We start from the raw sequence: 22,684 nt of genomic DNA, 5'->3' as shown, positions 1-22,684 counted from the left end.
ACAGTGGGTTTAGCCATTGTATCATGTAATCAATGTCGTTTAAGGCGTCTCTGCGATGTCTATACATCATTCTGTTCCTGTATTCGACCGACAAATAGAGAATAGCATGTTACTGCCTGATCGTTGTGTAATATATTAGACGAGGCTTAGAATAAAACAACGGCGAGGCTTGCCGAGGCTTAATCCCCCCCCCTCATTTTTAAGAAATAATGAAATATAATCGCTACGCCCGTTAGACGCTGCATTTCATTTGTTAAGCGATTATGAATTTGTTAAAACAAAAATAGCTTTGTTCCACAACACACAATATAGAGAGCAAAGGTTTAAGCAGCACTAACATATTACATAATATAACTTCATGCAAGCAATTTTAAACGTTGTTAACCAGTTGACGTGTTATTTAAGTAAAGACGACCTCAAACGCGGCTCAGATTTTCGACCTATTAACTAAATATTAAACTCGGGCGGCACGCCTCAAGGTGAATCACGAAAACGATTTTTAATAAACTTTGCCAAAGAATATTTGAGAACGAGTTTCATGTCTGTGTATGTGGGTCGACCTTACTGATCATAACTTGTTAATTGTTTCGTGTACTAAAAAATCGTGAATCAAACATACACATATTTACGATTCTGGAATAATATGTTATAACTTTGATTGACATCACATTGAATGTATATATTACACAGTAGAAACAGTAAAATATTAATCTAATTCAATTACGAAAAAAGGTATTTCATGTTTAATGTAATCGATATATCGTATGGATTCCTTGTCCGACTGATTGAGCGTAATATTTCCAAAGACATAACATACTGAGACATTCTTTGTATATTATAAAGGTCAGTATATTAAAGGGAATTGTTCAAAGTTTGGATATTTGATACTTTATTATAAACAGTGTGCTTTAACAAGCGTACGTACACTTGTAGATATTCATCATTCTATATTGGTAAAATAATGAAGCGTTTGAAACGATAATCATCGATACTTTGAATAATACAATAATTTCGTTGCCAATTAATTCAAAAGCCATCGTTTCGCATTGACAGCATACTAGCTTTTGCTTGTAGAGGTCTCGGGTTCATATCCCGACGAACACAATAGTTTATTTTTTATTTTTATGCTATTATTATGAAAGACGTTACACAACATTCAATAATTGTTTTTGATTATGTATTTATAGTGGCTTTTTAAATACACATATAGGTGAACGAGTCTGTTAAAAGACACATATAGACATATACTTGAACAGACAGTGGGAGACAGAGTATTGACTCGTAATCGAAGTTGGGTCCTTAAGAATCAGAATAATATGCATACAGTACAATAAACCCCACTTTTAATGAAGTGTATGTAATCTATATCGCTTCCACGTATATGAAGCATTGTAAATTTATGTAAATCGCATTTGGAATGAATTTAATAGAGATATATTGTATAAGGGTATTAGACAGACGGTATAAAAGCTACGGTTGCACAGATCTGACATCTGAATGTATTAACTACTTGTTATCTCTTCCACGCTACTTCTTAAAATAACAAATACCTTACTCGAGGGAATTACTTAGTATAATATGGTTATGATATAGCTAACTTTAGGGAAATGTTTGTGAACGACATAAGACAAATCTCAATAAGGAGTCAGTTAGTTATCGAACAACAATAACCCGTACGTAAAACATAATCAAACATCAAAATACTCCCTGTAAAAATCATTTTAAAGCGTGACTTCGTCCGAGCCATGCCATGTCAAGAAATAATATGAGCTTAGTGTGTATCAGCTATTAATACGAGTTCAACAGTTCGTTTGCCAATTGTCTTAAGTCGTCCTAACGACGTACTCTTTTTATTCCTAATTACAATTGTGTCGATTGGAATTACGTTCCCGCTATTTATACAATCGGAACCACTACTTATGAATTCGTTACCAAGGCTTACTAAGTCGACCCCACGACAATCGTTTTCATTCGTATGTGTTACTTATTTCATTACCTCGACTTACTAAGACGTCCCCTCTACCAACCTAGTAAATTCCAATGACATGGTAAACATATCCCACGAATTAGTTCTCTCATTTGGAGAAGATAGATAGCCGTCTTAAGTGCCAATACATGTATAAATAAAAAATGTTTATGTTATTCTAGGTGGTGAATAAAACCAATGAAATGCAACATGATCATTTCATTAAAGAGTGTGTGAAGTTATAAGTTTTTATAATATCACTTTAGTTTGACGCCATTTTAATGTGGTTGTTTTAATGATAGGTAAACAGGTAAATAACCCCAACGCCAGGGTTAAATTTAATAAAATAATATTTTTTATGCGACGACAAACTTAGCGAAGCAGAAACTTAAGCACGAATGCCCCAATACAACGGTAAACGGCATGTATGTTATCATATGACGGTCTTTTTATGACGTCAAAAGACATGAAATATTACATCGATCAATCAAGTTTCGAATACTATATAAATTTATATTATTAAAGCAAGAACCAAAAAAAGAAGTGTTAATTTGACCGTAAGATCGTATTATCTGTTAATTTCTGGTCTATTTAACCCATTTATGCCTAGTGGATTCTCCCATTCTTTTAAATTGGACCAATGTATTTACAAAATTAGGGATTTCTAGTATATTTATCTCTATATTTAGAATATTTCTTTCAGAAATTCCTTTAAGCAAACGGCGCAGACACAGATGAGACACGCATCATGCGGCGTGTCATCTGGGTCTACGCTGTTTGCCAAGGCCTTTTTTCTAGACGCTGGGCATAAATGGGATAACCAGTGGCTTTTCTACTCGAGAGAGGAGGTTTTATATGACCACTTTTTTACATATAAATCGATATAACACAGACATCAACAAATATACATATCTAATTTATACATATACCGCCGTAAAATAAATCAAGTGACGTATTGACACTCAAACTATAACGACCGAAAAAACACTGGCATTCATACAAAAGCAATATGACATTGGGTCATAACCTTTTTTAATGTATTGATTTTTGTTATCTGCCACCCTTATCCCATGTCAAATTTGTATTTGCTATTATGCTTTTACGTCCAACTTAATATAATTAAACCAATGTCTTTATTGGTATAACAATACATAGTCTGATCGGGATTTAAGATGACTATTCAGAATCGCAATATTCATGCGTAATTTGATTTACCTGTTGAAAGAAGGAAAGGGATTTAAATTCAGCGTACATTGTTTTAAAAGACAAATAAATACTTATTTACATACGCAATGTATATGATGTGGTGTAAGTACATATTCTTGAATAGGGCGCTATAGGATAAATTGCTGAAGAAATATCAGTTTAAATCACAGGTAAATATGAACTTTGTGATGAATATCTAACACATATATCTTACGATATTTTTGTAAAATGGCGATTTTTCAAGATAATGGTATTTGGATATTAAGTGCTATATTTGTCAATATTTCATAAAAGTTATAAAAAGATAAAGTTAACACTTAATAAATAGAAACGATGTCCTTTAATTTCAGACGGAAAATACGCAATGGCACAGGCAGATAACACAAAAGCAGAAAAATTGGCATATCTTCATATTAGAATTGTTCAAAGAGTTCTTCGAAATTTGCTGCAGTTTATAGTTACACATAATAATCAACAATGGAGTTTGGCGGATTATATTCAAGCGAATGGTGAAAAAATCCTTCGAACTCAGTTTGGACCCCGACATTTTCAAATTCTGTTTCCGAGATACAGTGAGGTAACTATCGACGCATTACCCTTGTATTTGATTGAGCATCTAATAACTGATGTTCCAGAGAGTTTTGTAGTGCATCGTGATATTAACCATGCGATACGTGCCCTAAATCAAAGCAGATGTGAATCAAACACAGCCATTGTAACGGGCGTTGGTGATATATTCTTTGACGATCAGTTGGAAAAAGTACAACAACTTTTAACAACTATCTGTCGTGTAATGAATAACAATTCTTTACAATTGGAAGTACAAAGGGATTTTGAGAGTCTAAGGCACACCTCCTACGATAAAGATGAAACTGTTTAAGATGAATTCAGGGAGCACTATGAGAAAGAAAAATCAAGCAGAAAAGCCGTTACTTCTATCACGAATGGTAAATACGTTGTGAAGTGCTATTTTATTACAAAATATACTGTAATTATTTCGTTTAAAATGCGGTAAGATATTTATGAAATATACAATAAACTATACCTATTAACAAAAAAAATATTCAGATATGAAGTATTAATTATCCAACTTCCATAATATATTTATAATATTTGTTTTAGTGCTGTCGTTCTTTTATTAGTTCAAACAATTTCTGTGTTTCCGAATAACCCACAGAGGAACGCACTTTTCATCAGATGCTTGCAAAGGTCGCTGTACTTCACGAAGGTAATGTATCAGATCTGTCAAAATAGTATGTGTTGAAAAGGTTTATTTTTTGTATTTTCTTTGTATTTACGAATATGGTTTTGCCTACAACTCAAAAAACAAAAAAATAATTAATCTCTAAATATCATACACGAACTGGTTTAAGCCTATCGAAATCGAAGATCCCTTGCAGACAGATTTGAATTCGTTTATTTACAGTGAGTTACATTTACAATTTTAGACTAAAACACGAGAAATATAATTTGTATCGAGTGAGTTTACGAATTAGAAGAACGTTATTTTCCCATAATGAAATGTAATGAACGATTCGGCACACTGAAAGTGTGCACGAGGAAACCGTCATTCAGCTTTGGACAGTCGAACTGTAAAGACATAATTAAAGTTTGTGCTTGATTTCTGTTTTGTGCTTAACTAATAATTTAGGTATTGGTTAACTTAGAGATGAAAACAGAATATGCGTGATATTGTATTTGTGTATGAATGTTTTTCATGTAGATAACAATAATTGTGTTAATATGTATTTTTTAATTATTATTTCATTTGATATTTGTCATGTTTGATGCAATCAGTGGACTTTCAAGATGCTTTATCAAGTACAGAATGTGTATTGAAAATTATATAAGTCTTGTTATGTTTATTTGCAATATTTAAGAAAATACATTTTATTTGAGATTCGTATATTTCGAAGTGAATGAAGTGGTATTTGAGAAATTTGCAGCGGCATTGTGTTTTTACTCTAAAATGATCCTTTGGAATCGCGAAGTCGTGATAATACTCGGGATGTCAACGGATGCCATAATACGTTTACGAGTATTCGTATATTTTATCCGAATACTATTCGGATATCCGGATCGATCGGCATCATCGGTCAAAATCCGGGTCAAAGCGTTTTAATTTAATGTAGATGCTGCTCATATTATTTTAGGAAAATGAACTGATGATTAATTTGTAAAACTATCTTCGTAAGTAATAAGGTCGTTTTAAATTGAATCTTAAAGATCTTTTTTTTAATTCATGATAATATTTTATTGTATAGTTTAAGCGTTTTCGCAATACCGGTTGACGGCTCCATCTCTAATTATGCATATACAGTTTGAAACACATTTAAATTTGCTTTCAGAAGGAAAACGAAATAGTTTCAAATTAATGCCATAATTTTCATAATATTCACTACAAATGTTGCTTGAAATGTAATACAGGATGTCTATTAAATTAAAGTAAGAATATAATTAATCATTTAAAATGTTGCATCTGCGTGATATAAATATAATGAGAAAATTGTAATGTTTTAGTAAAAAATAAAGACATAATTTTGATTTCTAGAAACATCGATACTTGATTATGCTTCTTGATAGGAAAACGGTTTCCTTTTCACCATGTTCGTACCTAATAAGCATAATAGATTGTGACTTAAATCTGTATATAATTTGTTTTACAGTTTAAGCATGTATATTTCGTTCTTTCTTACAAACATCGTATGTTAAAATGTCACTTAGCGTTATTATTTTATATCAGTGAAAGACACTGTGATAGTAATATGCTAAGTTTGTGGGTGATTGTTTACTTATTTAAATAGTTTGTTGTTGTTTTCCAAAAAAGCAGGTAATGAACCAGACCGTTCCGCCGCACAAAGGGCTGAGTCATTACGTTCAGATGATATGTACCCAGTCCAAGTTACAGGTATAACATTGTTATTTGATTACATACGAGGCGTATAGCTTTGTTCCTAAAGTAATCTTTTGAGAATGAACATAGATACTTGAAATAACGTAAATTTTGAATACACATGAACATTCATACATCGCGTGAAAAGATGTGTTTGCATGTTCCAATTTTTCACCAAGTGGAAGAGTGATAAAGCAAGTGTAATTTTCCCTGCGGAGAAAGCACTATGATGTCAAGTTATATATTTTTTCCTGATCATGCTACTGTGCCATGCGTATGTTTAAAGAAACATTTATATTGCAGATGCAGTGCTAGAGCTCGTTGTGCAGACTAATAATACCACAGGAAATCCCGAAATATCTAGAGATTTTGTAAACATCATCAACAACCAAGAAAACCCACCTGAGCTGAGTGCTTTACAGGAAAGACGTGATGAAATCAGAGATCATGTCACAAACACATTTTCTTACTATGGAGGTTTGTATAACCCCTTATGGGGAATAATTTATGTAGAATAGTTTCCCTCCAAGTTTAATGGTCCCGTTTCTAGATTGACAAAGAGATATATCATTTAACAATTGTTGAGATATCAAATAATTAGCAGTACATTTTGTATAGGTAGATATCGATTGTAACTTATAAAAAAATGAAAGAAATGTATTTATATATATTGATAACATTCATTGTTTAATTTGTTGACACCAGAGTTTTATGCAAGACAAGGATGTGTACAGATTTGCGTAAAGCCACGATCAGTTAAACTTTTGTTTGAACTGTTCGAAGATTGTGTTAGTGGTGAGATTACAAAGAAACTGAACCCCGTAGAGGAATTGATCCGAGGCATCAAGAATTTTGAAACCTACAAACAGAACGTTGTGCTGTATCAGGACCATTACGACTCGGTTATGAATGCAATAGGTTGGTTAATTGACAAATGTTTCTATATTCGGTTACTCTTTCTTTTCACGTCTTTATATTGAATTTACACACTCAAACATAACATAAAGTACTAATGAAGATTGGTTAGTGACACATTTGGTACATAAATATGTTTGTCTTTTTAATGCACAGCTTCACAAATAAGGCAGCAGTTCAAAGACAGAGGTTTTACGTTTGAAAATGAGAGCACAATTCCAAGGGCTGAGTTATCTCAAAAAGGAACAATTCTTGTTCGAGTTCCATGTCCATCTATGCATGAACGCGACCAATTTGAAAACACCTTCAAATCGGGATATATGAATGACCTGTTTAAACCACTTGAAGACATATTGACTGCCGCATATGGAGAAAAATGTGTTTCGTTAAAGGCACACGTAGATGATGGAACACATGTCATATCGGAAATCTCTAGTACAGGTTGAATGTGTTATGTTCATGACAAAAAATATTACTAATTGAATATAATGTTTATACTTTTTACAGAATGATCAATGTATTTTATATTGTTTTGTGAATAATTGGTTAGATCATTTGATTGTTTCTTTTCAAGCAACAGTCGGAAGATTAAATGAAAATACAAGTGAAGCGACCAAATTAATGGTGCCTGCTGTTTCATTGAATGAAATAGGTATTGCAAAACAAAAGTGTTTTCTATTTAAACTCATATCAATATACACCATGATGTAAGCGGTTATTCGTGATATATTATTATTATTATTTTATTTTTATTTGTATTTTTATTTTATTTTTTGTTAAATATCTTAAGGTTTCGACGATGAAGAAGAAAAACGGAGCGTTTGTGGTTCCGTTAAACCATGGAAAATAGTCAGAAAAATTTTCGGTGCTGCATATGAGTTGTAAGTATGTTATTTATTTTTATATGTAAAACTCTGAGATTGAACACTATCAAATGAAATAAAATAACTTTGATGATTTTTATAGGTGCTCTAACTTTTTCTTTCAGATTTGGCTCAAATAAAACGTGTAGGTTTTATCCGCTAACTAGCAAGCATATATGTGTGCTGAATTTCAACAGGGAATGTATAAATCATATTAGCATGGATTTAAATGGTCTTTTTATGGTGAAGAAAAAACTCCTGCTGTTCCAGAAGAAGAGAATGTCCATTGCAATGCCGGGATTTCAAAGTTAAAATGCTTGCCGAATGGCACGGATATGTGTTTTTGAGGTCCGTAAGTTAAACGATAATATGCTCCTACATACAAGAAAAGACAGAAGTCAAAATAAACATACATAAATGTTAGACCACCACTCACTACAACGCTGCATTTGTGGTGCAGAGATATATTTGTTAACCGTTGGTTAGCAAACAAACCGCAAAGTTCATCAGTAATCAATTTCATATCTAAGCCATGGAGATCCATTCGCCTTATGAATACGATAAGACTGGTCAAATGACCGAAAGTGCCATAAAGTACCTAGATTTAATTAAATTTGTGAGGAAATAAAGTATGGACACATTTCCATTATTTATTTTCAAACAGTATCCATCAATTTTAGGTTCGTAGACCTTTTTGTGATGTCGAACCTCAAATCGCAACTTTCATGCGAAACACTCCATTCCTTGCTTTGTAACTCACTTGATACTTCCGAGCAACTTATAAAATTGCTGGTCCATAATTAAGAATTTCGTATCCATTTTAAAGTTTCAATTATTGCCAAGTGACATAATCGCTAGCTTTCCTTTTGGCACGTTTCCGTATCCAGTATGCTTGCAATACAACCTTATACTTATGAAACTTACCGGTACAAATTCTCAACCTGTACAGATGCTGCACGTTGTTTGATAATATATATTTATAACAAAATATTTATCAGAATTTCATTATTGAGAATTAATAAGAAATATCTGCCATACCAGTTTGAATATTTGTCTGAAACTATAGTGCTACCAATGACCTTAAAGCTGAAACTTAAGGTGTTTTTTCGATAATGATTTAAAAAACCGATTGGCCTGCAGGGTCCGCTTTCCTGGTTAACAATTAAGTATTAACATCTTTTCGTGGAGCTTCTGAATTGTTGTTATGTTACTCTTATGAATAGAAGACAATATAGTTAATACATTGTTATCATATTGAATTGATATTCTCGTTGAATTCTTTTTAAATTGAATTGCAACGCGACATTTTGTTATTGTTAAAGCCCATAATATACACCGATCGAACTCTAATTCTCAATACGTCTGTTCTTAAATTGTATAACTGGTTTTCCGAAATATGTGTTTAAGATCTGTTTTTGTATGTGGTATTTATATTGTGTATCTCATTTATATTAAACAATATACCGTATAATCGCATTCTATCACGACACGCGGCTTGTCTTCTATACGCAACACAAACTAATGATGCATTTTTCTGCAATATATATGCGCGGGCTCATATGTTCTGAGAAAACTTAATGTAGTTCTGAATAATTCTAAGTACAACAAGATGTACGCACCTTATTGCGCTCTATCAAATCGGTAACAACCTTCAGTTCCAGCATTCGCATTCCCAAAATATATCACGATACAATTTAGATATATTATATTTGAAAACAAACGCGTAAATTTCAAGACCGTGTTATCTGTAGATGAAGTCATTAACTAAAGGCGAATATTTTGTTTTCTAAAATGACGGGCTATACTATAAAGACAAATATGTTACTCGTGAGCTGAGGAAACAAATTCGTGTTAGAATCGAAAAAACTAATTATATCAAAGTTAAATATTGGATAACTCAAAATAGGGATGCCTGCTTTCACTTTTCCGCACCGGCGATTTAATTACAACGTACATACAAATGGTAGGTTAGTGCACTTTACATACGATAGTTTAGACTTGACTTGTTATACTACTGAGCCTGGCTATTCGAAAACAAACTATGATGAAAAATTATTTTGTTTTTCGATTTGGAATTTTATAGGACTCATTATCATTTGTTATCACATATGTTTTATCAATATGCACTGACAATAAAAAATAAATACAAATCATGAATGTATTTGTGAAATATTGAACATTTAATCAGGTACGTATCCAATGTGTAAACAAACGCTCATTCAGATCATAACGTAGTGACGTCACCATCTATCTATAGAATGAGTACGTATCTATATCTGGGCGTTCGTTTAAACGTTGTTTAGGCAAACAACTTATAAGTTGCAAATAATATGACGAAAAGTTTGTGATTATTACACTTATGCACAAATATAATTCTACTTTTAAATAATTCATTTGAATGAAAATTCGATAAGAATAAATATAATAATCTACTAAAGAATTATTATCGAGAAAAACATCAACATACACGTATGAACACATGCATTAATGTGTTTCATTATTTGCGGTAAATGAGTCAGAAATGCTTGTGGATGACAACCAGATCATATCAGTCCAGCTCAAGTTACATGTTTAGGTTTTATCATTTAAAAATTGGTCATATTAAATTATGTTGTCGAATATTTGTGTAGGTGAATAACCCAGCCGTCATTTAAAACTGCGATATGAACAGGAATAGAACACGCACAGTGCAATACAATAAATAAACGCTGCTTTCCACTACTCATCCGATGCTTTCTTAAAGGGTTGCCGATTAAAACAAAAGCTACATTTACTTTTCCGGGACTCAAAGGAGTGGAGCCTTGCCATGTTCTCATACAATGTCCGGCATATATTAGCAGACATGCATGTTAGATTAAGGTTAGCACCTCGATACAAAAACGAATGAAACGGTGAGAAGCGGAACGATGCCGGCGATTTGTTTAAAAGAATTTGCTCCTCAATTATTTCTTATCGTGTTAAACGGTTATTATTTCAGAAAATGCGGCAGAGTTGCCTTTCTCTTGTTGATCGAATACCGAAATGTTATCGATCTGAAAATCAGGTTGTTTTGACGATGCAAAACTACATAATCGTTACCGGTTTCTATTGCACCATAAGGCGTATTTGAAGTTTGCGAAATGGACGTCGTGAAAGATTGAGCTATCTTTGTGCGTAACTTAATAACTCTATATACATGATTGTGTCATGACAAAAACGCCTTAAAGACATGATTGTTATTTTGCTGGACATATCCCGAAACATTAATGAAGTCGCCACATATATTTACCAATATATTTGTATTTGAAGAATCACGTCAGCTTCATCTTTGACGTCGGTAATACAAAAGTTTCAGATTATTCAATGGCGTATTCGATTTTTTAACATCTTTAACATTTGTGTACATGTGTAAGCACGTGAAACAGTTTTTTTCTATTCTCAATAAACAAAATATTACTGTTATTGTGTACACTAAACATTAAAATAATGAAGTGTGTTTAAAGAATACATCCTAGCCATTTCATGTATGAACCGTAATCAAAATCTGAATTGAAAACTATGAAATTCGACAGGTATTATTAATTTTGTCATTGTACAAGACAACGCCTGGTACAATAAGTTTAAACATTTCTATATGAAGACGTTGAATATGTTGTCAACTTTGCACGTGAATAACTTGAATAAACTCGTTTACCTTGCGATGTCATAAAGGCAGGTTTTCTCATGATTCAATTTTTTCCAGCTTTGTGTATATACCTCTTTTAACATCGTATTTTGTATTACCCTGCCCTGCATCGTAAAAAGTGTCCAATAAATTCCGAAATGTCACTGAGTAAACTATCGGTAAACATATGGCACAGTTTCAGCTCGAGAATTGCATCTCTTGCTCGGCGGTCATTCAGTTGACAATGTGCGACACCCGCACCGCATTGGTATTTTTTCATCAAACGATTGGCATAACTGTTTAGTTTATTCCTGAGACAGAACTCTTCAACTTGCAATCTTTTTAGAGCTTTCTGCTTTCATTCCGCATCCTTCAGGATTTGCTCGGGCGAATAAAACACGAAGAAATATGGGGTTTTTCAAGCATGCCAAGTCTATTGTGATGATTCCCCAAAAACATTCTGAAAGGTTTCTGAAAGTTTGCCTAGCATTCCGAAACCGTCCCGTATACAATATTTGGCCTCGAAATATTAAAATGTTAAATATGAAATACCGAAGTCTTTTCGATTCAAATCAGGCATTGAATGCTCCAAAAGGTTGTAGAAGCGTTAAAATGAGACAAGTTCTTAGACCATCGCGAATACAAACCGAAACATCACCGTTTTGTCTCTTTCGTGAATCATTCGGGAGCCTAGTTGACAACCGGTTAAAGCCATAACGATGCAAGCAATATTTAAAGCACTATTTACCCATTAATTATGGGAGGGTGTTTTACTTCATAGTTCGCGAAATCTCATGACGCTCAAGTCAGTATCGCGCATTTTTATATGTATATAAAAATTTAACTATTTACAACTTATTTTGCGTCTAAAGTATTGCCTGATTGGGAATGAGCAGACTCTGAACATGTTACTGTGTGAATCTCTGTTTATTTCACGCATTTACTACAGAGTGTAAATTGTATTTTGTTTCTGTGTTATTGTGGGGTTTTTTAACTTAAAAATCAGTTTGAGTCATGCTTAAGGTAGCAATATTGGGACAATATACCTAATAAATAGTGAATTATAATGTTGTACGATTCCTTTACGGTACGTGTATGCCTTAAAGATCCGTCATTGGTAAATAAACATTTACATTTTAGATGTATTGCGCAGAAAGCATAACTTACAATGGAAATTATATAATATGGTTGATTGAATGACGACGCAGCCATGGTTCATGTAATTCCTGTTGATAAAAATATTTACGGTCATGCTTCTGTAAGAACAGAAACCCTGGCAGACTAATGAACTGACAGCCCACATTCCTCTCTTGAGTATGCACTCCCAACGACACAATATCTTTTGATTAAAGTATACTTAGTGGTTAAATAACAAAATTGGATTGGGAATAATAACTCCGTTTCAACGCTTAGGTAATGGTTTTTGAAAAATGGTTTCCCACATAATAAAAACCTATCGCTCACCAACGAACGCTCGTTAAGCAATATATTTACAATTCCAATAAACACACACATGTTTACCTGGTCCGTTTCAATACTAATTATTTAATATAAGTTTGCTAACGAAAACTCATTGTTATGTGGGTCTGTCACGTGCGAGACACATATTGACCGATTCGAATACATTAACTGCAGACGGCGACAAAAGACATCGATTCAATTTAAAAAAAAAACTTTAGCATGCAACAGCTTATAAAGGTCTTTGCGTTTTAAAATGGATTGTGATTTTACGTTTCTGTATATTTGTGAATTGAATCACTCTTCGCTGAATAGCACTACATTGTCCGATTATAATTATAATGAGAAATATGTTGGAACAAACATGTATATAACCTACTCACCCTGAAGAATAACCAAAGAAATTTCAAACATCCGGCCCTTAACGCCAACCCGGAAGTAGCATCAGATCATAAATTATTGCATCGCAAAAAGAGGTGGCGCATGTGATTGCCGCGCTATACCATTCATAAACCACAAAATCGTTAATCAGTGAAATCAATGAAACACAAACCTTTGCTCTGTTAATATTGGCATTCCCCCGAAAATAAGTAAATATTGGGAAATCGTGAAGGCATTGAATTTTGTTATCTTCCACCGATTCCCAAATATGTATTTACAACACACGGTCCCACTTTACATGTTTAAACAAATGTATTAAAGCGACCTTTCCACAGATTTTGGCAGATATTGAAGCTTTTCATGAATTGCTTTATATTGAAAAATCGTCGCTTGATTGTTATAGTGCTCTAACTACCATTTTCATTTTTTGGAGAAAAACGCATGTAAAGGTTTAACCTTTATTGTCTCACTTTTTAATGCACGTATGTGGAAAAAAATATACCGTAGTGATTATCAGCAAACCGAGAATGAGAATATCATTAAATATAAACTTTAGTAAATTATATGTTAATGTTATTTGCAATTATATGTATGGAGATAGAGCATTCTGGTAAAGACATTTAAAAAATCATTAATGCTGAACTGCTCTATCGGGACATAGAGCATTTTATCGGTTACGGATCTGGACGTTTATTCATTGAACATCATGGAGATAGATCATTACAGTTCTGAAATGAAACTCAGTCACGTGGTGTAAATTCTGGCAATTGATAGGCTAATCTGAGCGTGAATTCTACTTTGCTCTGAGTCCCGGAGATGTTGCAGCACAGCATTCACCCGATTACGTCAAATTAAAGACCTCGTTCTCACGAATACAGCGATATAAAAAACTCATTTTTGATATTTTTTAGATAGAGCACTATAGCAACTAAGCGACGGAATGTAAACATTGGATCTAGAAATTTCCAGTAAAAAAAGATTGAAATTTAATGAAAGAAAAACAGTAACACTCAACTGGACTCAAACCACTGACCCTTGGAGTAAAAGTTAAACGCTTCGACAACTCGGCCATCCGTACTCATGCAATTAGAGATGTATGTTATACTTTATCTAAGCAATCCTTCTAGTATCACAAAATATAACGACAACTATAGAGCGCTCCAAATTATACGATTGTTTCGCCTTGCAACGCTTTATAATTTTCAGGTTTTTAAATCGTCATAAGATTCATATAATGGCTATTTTAGAGCATGGTTAATGTTCAGTAATACTCTTTCCTCACAATGCTGTCATTCACCCAAGATCACGCTGGCATTGAGTTACATCGTGACGCAAAAACTTATTTAAATGTATTGATTTTGGTTAACCTATCTATTCCAATCACATGTCAAATGGAAGAATGCTATTATAACTTTCTAAATATGTTCAAATCCATGACCCTTGGCGCAAATCCATGACCCTTGCGCAAAGAATTCAATACATTTATCGTGATTTGAATAAAACCATTCAAATTCGCAATACAATTATCGAAGTTTGATGAATAGGTTTAACGATTTTAATGTTAAAAGAGCGGATACACACCATGTTTAAATCCGCGACAAATTATGAATGTTATTTATATCTATATTCACTTTAAGTGTTGAATATTGTTCAATATTGTATAACGGAGATTAAGTCAATATATTGTACAGTTAATAAATAAAAACATTTACATTTCAGAGAGAATATACGCTATGGCACAGGCAGACAACACAAAAGCTAACAAATTGGCTTACCTCCATGTACGAATTGTCCAACGAGTTCTTAGAAAATTGTTGCAGTATATAGTAACACAGAATAATGAACAATGGACTTTGGCCGATTATATTCACGCGAATGGTGAACAAATCCTTCGAACTCAGTTTGGACCCCGACATTTTCAAATCTTGTTTCCGAGAAACAGTGAGGTAACGATTGACGCGTTACCTTTATATTTGATTGAGCATCTGATTACTGATGTTCCAGGGTGTTTTGTGGTGCATCGTGATATCAACCATGCGATTCATGCCCTTAATCAAAGCAGACGTGAATCAAACACAGCCGTTGTAACGGGCGTTGGTGATGTATTCTTTGACGACCAGTTCGAAGAAGTACAACAACTGTTAACAACTGTCTGTCGTTTAATAAATAACAACTCGTTACAATCGGAGGTACAAATGGATATTGAGAGTTTACGCCGGACGTCCTTCGGTAACGATGAAATTGTTTTGGATGAATTCAATGAGCACTATGAAAAAGAGAAGTCAAGCAGAAAAGCTATTACTTCTATCACGAATGGTAAATACGTTGTAAAGTGCTATTTTATTGACGCGAATTATTTAGTTTGTTATAAGGTTTTATATATTTATATATACATACGTTAAACTATTAAGATTGACAATTGATATTCGGATATGAAGTATTAAGTTTCCAATATTTGTTAGCGCGGTTTATCAGTTCAAACAAACTATTTCTAACTTTGTTTTCGATTACACACAGAGCAGCGCACCTTTCATCAGAGGCTTGCACAAGTCGCTGTACTTCACAAAGGTAATGTATGGGATTAGTCAATACGTAATCCAGTAACATTTCAATTCTTATACTAAATTAAGCGATTTTGGTTTGCTTCTAAACAAATAATCACTAAGAAGTGCAAAGTTGCGATCAAACTAGGTATGTGATCGGATTCCATAATTCGAATCCGGATAATCGTATATTGTATCAACATACTATTCAGATATCCGTATCGATCAAAATCTTGAGTGATAACGTTTGTATTATGTAGATGCATCTTATATTATTATTATATAAGGCAGAAATGAATAATAAGTAATAGTTACTAATTAATAGTCACAGGATTGTTTAAATGGTATCTTAAAGATCAGATTTCTTAAATTTCACAATATTAATTACCTATATATTTTTAGCGTTTTCGCAATACCGGTTGATGGCTCCTCTAAATAAGAATATGCATAAAGCATGTACACCTGATTAAAATTCAAGTGCATTAAAAGGAAATATTTTCAAATAAATGAAAAACATCATTACAAAGAGTGCGTACAAAGTCATAATGGCTGCCAAGGAAATAAAAGTAAAACATTTATAAAGAGTTTAATATGTCGCGTCTGCATGGTATAATTATAATCAGAATTAATTAGTAAATTTTGATTGTTTAGTAAAGTCAATGGAGACATTTAATTTCTAGAAACATCGATACTTAATTATGTTATTTAGTAGAGAAGCTGTTATATTATCACCAAGTGCGCACCTAATTAGCATAATGTATTGTGAAATATTGTTTATTTTACAATCCTGTCAACAAAACTGTTCAGAATTTGTTTCCAAGTTTAAACCCGTGTATATCTGTCTTGCCTTCAAGCGTCGTGTTATGTCACTGAGCGGTATTATTATATATCGATCAGCTACACCTTGATAGATACAAGCTAAGTTTGTGGGTTGAGATTTTCAATCGATTATCCACAAAAGTGTATAAGATATATGTTTATTTAAATTGATGAATTCTTCACAAATCAGGTAATGAACCAGCCCAATCCACCGAACAAAGGACAGAACCATTGTGTTCAGTTGATATGTACCCTGTTCAAGTTACAGGTATAACATGGTTGTATAATAATAAACGAGACAAAAGTTTCATTTTGATTTAACTATTTGAGAATTAACATAGTAACATAAAACAAACATACATTTTAAATACACATGTACATTCATAAATAGCGTGGAATAAAATGTATTAAATGTTTAATTTCACCAAATGTAAGAGAGATTATACGAGTTAAATGTTCCATGTACTATGACAGCATGTAATGTATTTCTTCTTTTAATGTTTGGGTGTCAAACTTATGTTTAAAAGAAACATAAACATTTCAGATGCAGTGCTAGAGCTCGTTGTGCAGACTAATAATACAACAGGAAATGCTAGAATATCTAGAGATTTTGTGAACATGGTCAACAACCAAGAAGACTCATCTGAGCCGAGTGCTTTACGGGAAAGACGTCATGAAATCAGAGCTCATGTTGCAAACACATTTTCTTACTACGGAGGTTTGTATAACACCTAATTGAGATAACTTTATGTCAAATAGTGTCCATCCAACTTTTAATGGTTCCATTTCTAAATTGATCTAGTTATTTAAAATTTACAATTGTTAAGATATTGTATAATCAAACGGCATATTTTTTACCACTTAATACTGATTATCAACTTTAAAGAACGGAGAGAACATTTATTGTTTAAAACTTAAAGCAATACGTTATTATAGTACTTCAGAATTGATTAAAATAAACACATATTTAATGATTAAATAAATTGTTTTCTTCATTGACACCAGATTTTTATGCAAAGCAAGGATGTGTACAGATTTGCGTAAAGCCACGATCAGTTAAACTGTTGTTTGAACTGTTCGAAGATTGTGTTAGTGGCGAGATTACAAAAAAGTTAAAACCCGTAGAAAAATTAATTCGAGGAATTACGAATTTTGAAGCATACAAACAAGAAGTGGTGCTTTACCAGGACCACTACGACTCGGTGATGAATGATATAGGTTGGTTTCTTGGCACATGTTTTAACCAGGTTTTCCGAAGGAAAAAACTGGTTCTTAGATTGGCGAATGTCGGCGGGCGGGCGGGCTGGCGGGCTGGCGGGCTGGCGGGCGGGCTGGCGGGCGGGCGGGCTGGCGGGCTGGCGGACGGGCGGGCGGGCGGGCGGGCGGGCGGGCGGGCGGGCGGGCTGGCGGGCGGGTGGAACAAGCTTTGTCGTTCATCGTGAGATTTTAAAATCATTTGGCACATTTGTTCACCATCATTGGACGGTGTGTCGCGTTAAAGAATTACGTCGATATCCCCAAGGTCAAGGTCACACTTTGGGTTCAAAGGTCTAAAATGACCATAAATGAGCTTGTCCGGGCCATACCTATGTCGTTCATTGTGAGATTTTAAAATCATTTGGCACATTTGTTCACCATCATTGGACGGTGTGTCGCGCGAAAGAATTACGTCGATATCTCCAAGGTCAAGGTCGCCACGACTAAAAATAGATTGATTTTTAAACAAGGGGGTAACTATGAACAATCAGTAACAATGCACATTTTGAGTTGTCACCCTTAATCAGACTTTTTTCAAATTGAAATCAAGGTCACCACGAGTAAAAATAAATTGAATTTGAAACAAGGGGGTAGCAATGCACATTTTGTATTGTCTCCCTTTATCAAACTTTTTTTAAATTGAAAACCTGGTTTTGTGACAATTGTGTCCCTTGTTTCTACATTCGGTTACTCTTTCTTTTCACGTCTTCATATTGAATTTACACACTCAAACATAACATAAAGCGCTAATGAAGATTGGTTGGTGACACATTTGGTACATAAATATGTTTTGTCTTTTTAATGCACAGCTTCACAAATAAGGCAGCAGTTCAAAGACAGAGGTTTTACGTTTGAAAATGAGAGCACAATTCCAAGAAATCTTGAGTGCCGCATATGGAGAAAAGTATGTTTCGTTAAAGGCTAACGTGAATGATGGAAAACATGCCATATCGGAAATGCCAGGTAAAGGTTTAATGAGTCATGTATATGACAAAAACTAATAATACCAGTAATATAATGCCAGTAATATTTACTAACTGATCAATGCATTTTACAGTGTTTTTTTAATCGGTTAATGAAGACATAATTCATTTTTTTGTTCAAGCAACGGAAGCAACCAAATTAAGGAAGCCTGATGTTTCATTGGATGATATAGGTATGATTTGAACAAAATTGTATAGTAAGGACGCGTTGGTTTTGCATAATATAAACTCATATCCTTATAAACCATGGTGTACGCGTTATTTGTGATAGTAGTAGTAGTAGTAGTAGTAGTAGTAGTAGTAGTAGTAGTAGTAGTAGTAGTAGTAGTTGTAGTAGTAGTAGTAGTAGTAGTAGTAGTAGTAGTAGTAGTAGTAGTAGTAGTAGTTGTAGTAGTAGTTGTAGTAGTAGTAGTAGTAGTAGTAGTAGAAGTAGTAGTAGAAGTAGTAGTAGTAGTAATAGTAGTAGTAGTAGTAGTAGTAGTAGTAGTAGTAGTAGTAGTAGTAGTAGTAGTAGTAGTAGTAGTAGTAGTTGTAGTTGTAGTAGTAGTAGAAGTAGTAGTAGTAGTAGTAGTAGTAGTAGTAGTAGTAGTAGTAGTAGTAGTAGTAGTAGTAGTAGTAGTAGTAGTAGTAGTAGTAGTAGTAGTAGTAGTAGTAGAAGAAGTAGTAAAAGTAGTAGTAGTAGTAGTAGTAGTAGTAGTAGTAGTAGTAGTAGTAGTAGTAGTAGTAGTAGTAGTAGTAGAAGTAGTAGTAGTAGTAGTAGTAGTAGTAGTAGTAGTAGTAGTAGTAGTAGTAGTAGTAGTAGTAGTAGTAGTAGTAGTAGAAGTAGTAGTAGTAGTAGTAGTAGTAGTAGTAGTAGTAGTAGTAGTAGTAGTAGTAGTAGTAGTAGTAGTAGTAGTAGTAGTAGTAGTAGTAGTAGCAGTTGTTGCTAGTAGATAGTTGTAGTAGTAGTTTATTATTATTATTATTATATATTATTTTTAAATCGTTTAAGGTTTTGACGATGAAGAAGCAAAACATAGCTGTTTCCCGGATCCAATTAAAATAGTTAAAAGTATTATTGGCGCTGCGTATGATTTGTAAGTCATATAATTTTATGTATTATTTACGATAAAACGCACCAAATGCTCACCCTCAAATGAAATAAAACACATCAGCCTTATTGTTGTGATATTTTATAAATTATGTACTTTTTTCAGATTCGTCTCAAATAGAGTGTGAAGATTTTACCAAGTGATACAAATATGTGTGCGGAATTTCAACACATGATTTTTGTGTGATAAAAGTGTAAGAATGTATTTTGTTGTAAATATTTTTGTTGATTTTAAATTTCCAGCTTTTTCAAAAAATGTTTATTTCTAACGGAATTTTACAGTTCAAATACTTGGACATTCCAAGAATGTGTGTTTTTGACCTCCGTTATTTAAACGTTAATTTGTTCACACAAAAAGTGAACCGAGATCAAAAGTACGTACACATAAATGCTATTCTACCACTCACTACAACGCTGCATGTGAAGTACATGCATATATTTGTTTACCGTTCGTAACTTAACAAAGTTCATTAGTTATAAATATAATATTTCAGCCATGGATATCCGTTTGCTTTATATTAAAGATTAGACTGTTCAAATGACCAAAGTGCCGTAAAGTGCTTGGAGGTACGCAATAATATGGAGCCATATAATATGCACAAAGTTCCACTTTAATTCCCAAACATGATCAATCAATGTTAGTATCTTAAGTAATGTTTAATTCTAATGCAAGCATCTGACAATCTGATACCCTTGCAAGGTAAATTACCAGATACTTTATGGCAACTTTGCAAACTAGGTGTCAAAAATTCAGAATTTCCAATTTATTCCAACATTGCATAACAAATATAATTCCGCAATGATAACATTTGCTGGCTTAACATTTCAAAAAATTTCGTATTCACTATGCTTGCAATTACAGCCTTTAAATATGAAGCTTAAATATGTTCAACCTGTTAAGATGCTGCTCATAGTTTGAGATATATATTTTTTACGAATTCTTATTAACAATGTAATTATCAATATATGCCCTGTCAATTGAACATTTTTATGAAACTGTTAAGTGCCACCGAAGGCCTACAAAGCTAATGTTGTATTTCGATATTTATATGCAAGACAGATTAGAACTGCAAGGCCCGCTTGTCCGGTTTACAATTGAGTATTTTCATCATTTCGCTGCGCCACAGATTCGCTGTTTTTGTTTTTCTTATATATTGAACAAGTTAGTTATTAAAAATTTGTCAAATCGAATATATATTCTCGTTTAAATTATGTTTAAGTGAATTGCGACGCTATATGCGGTCATTGTAAAATCCCATTAACCCATTTGCCCTTCTTCGCATAATCTACGCCGATCGAACTCGTGTAAATATGTGTTTTCCATATTATTTTTTGAACTATGTTTATGCAAATTATTATGTATGTTGTATATTTAAATCTTTTGTATTTTTGCATTCTTACACGACACGGGGCCGTTTTCTGTATAAATGTACATTTTAAAAAAGATTCAGTTTTTCTATCTAAGTTATGGCCGAAGCCTTATATTTTGAAAATACTAAATACAGTAAAGTGTATGTGATGCAAAATTGTTAAACACCTTGAGTTAAAGCATACCCGATTTAAACGAATATGTATGTATATTATGATCCATTTTGGATATATGATTATATTTGCACACACCAAAACGTAAAATTAACTTAGCTTGCTATCATTAGATGACGCCATTGCTAAAGGTAGAGGATTTTGTTTTCTAAAAAGGTAGCACTTAATATAAATATATAAAACGCATGAGCTAAGAAAACAAGAACGATTTCGAATCGAAATATTTTTGTCTGTCATAGTTTCATGAATAACTACATGACAAGGTTATGGATGCGTGTTATAAATTTCCGCACTCGTGATTTAATTTCGACGATTGAATAGTTACAGTATTTAACAAACGATTCTGCGGGCATTACTTTTTATGCCGCCGGGTTACTGAGTATTCAAAGAACAAACTAGTATCGCAAGCTTTTTTGTTCTGAAAAAGAATAATTATTACCATTATGATATTTCTAGTTATTTCCCTCCATATATTTATGCAAATCAATACATGTTTATTATGATATTCAACCAATTTACTTGACACTATGTTTTTATTCATGTTCCGTCTTCAGTTGAAGTGTGGCAACAGATATGATTCATTTTCTTCTGTACTGCTACAGAATGTTTTATCTTCTCTTTGTATATGCAACGCAGGTTAAATTTGATTGTGTCATCTCACTTTTAGCTCAATGATCTCGTGTATTTTTGCTTTTGTTCGTGCAGTAATCGATTAATTATATGTTATTCTTTCATGCGTTTGATATAATTAATATTGAAGTTATTATAAGACATAATATACTGTGTATCGTCTTATTGCACAACTGTTTGTCTTCTTTTCGGTAGGTCCTAACTATTGATAGGACAATGTTCTGCGTTATTTAATTTACAATTGTGAAGAAAGTCATGTTGTATATTTACATAATTGCTCAAGAATTGGTTTGACGCACAGCCATACACATTAGTCTAATCTATGTTCGTTTATATATAAATATATATATATATATATATATATATATATATATATATATATATATATATATATATATATATATATATATATATATTGTGTTGCAAATGACATATTTGCTTAAAATGATCTAGTAAATGCATCATATTATATTATAACCATTATGTTATGGACGC

General features: G+C 33.0%; 2 protein-coding genes and 1 long non-coding RNA gene across 3 annotated transcripts in view; 2 read left to right on the top strand and 1 right to left on the bottom strand.

Annotated features, from left to right (window-relative positions):
- The window catches only part of LOC127864779 (uncharacterized), a 236,872-nt gene that overhangs the window by 42,312 nt on the left and 171,876 nt on the right, over window positions 1-22,684 (bottom strand). The gene's annotated exons all lie outside the window — the stretch shown is intronic.
- Window positions 15,156-22,684, top strand: part of LOC127866056 (uncharacterized) — a 212,595-nt gene continuing 205,066 nt past the window's right edge. The window contains exons 1-5 of the mRNA XM_052406378.1: window positions 15,156-15,641; window positions 15,843-15,893; window positions 16,878-16,955; window positions 17,232-17,405; window positions 17,693-17,905. Of these exons, the coding sequence (XP_052262338.1) occupies window positions 15,521-15,641; window positions 15,843-15,893; window positions 16,878-16,955; window positions 17,232-17,405; window positions 17,693-17,905 (637 nt within the window). The 5' untranslated portion in view covers window positions 15,156-15,520. The remainder of the gene's footprint in view (window positions 15,642-15,842; window positions 15,894-16,877; window positions 16,956-17,231; window positions 17,406-17,692; window positions 17,906-22,684) is intronic.
- Window positions 18,818-21,263, top strand: LOC127864785 (uncharacterized). The gene is made up of 4 exons (XR_008042282.1): window positions 18,818-18,907; window positions 19,050-19,100; window positions 19,919-20,003; window positions 20,124-21,263. It is a non-coding gene; the product is annotated as an uncharacterized LOC127864785 (long non-coding RNA).

Source organism: Dreissena polymorpha, chromosome 1 (genome assembly GCF_020536995.1).
Source record: "Dreissena polymorpha isolate Duluth1 chromosome 1, UMN_Dpol_1.0, whole genome shotgun sequence".
In the NCBI taxonomy this organism is placed as follows: Eukaryota; Metazoa; Mollusca; class Bivalvia; order Myida; family Dreissenidae; genus Dreissena; species Dreissena polymorpha.
Note: the sequence above shows the minus strand (reverse complement) of the source record. Positions and strands in the feature narration are given on the sequence as shown.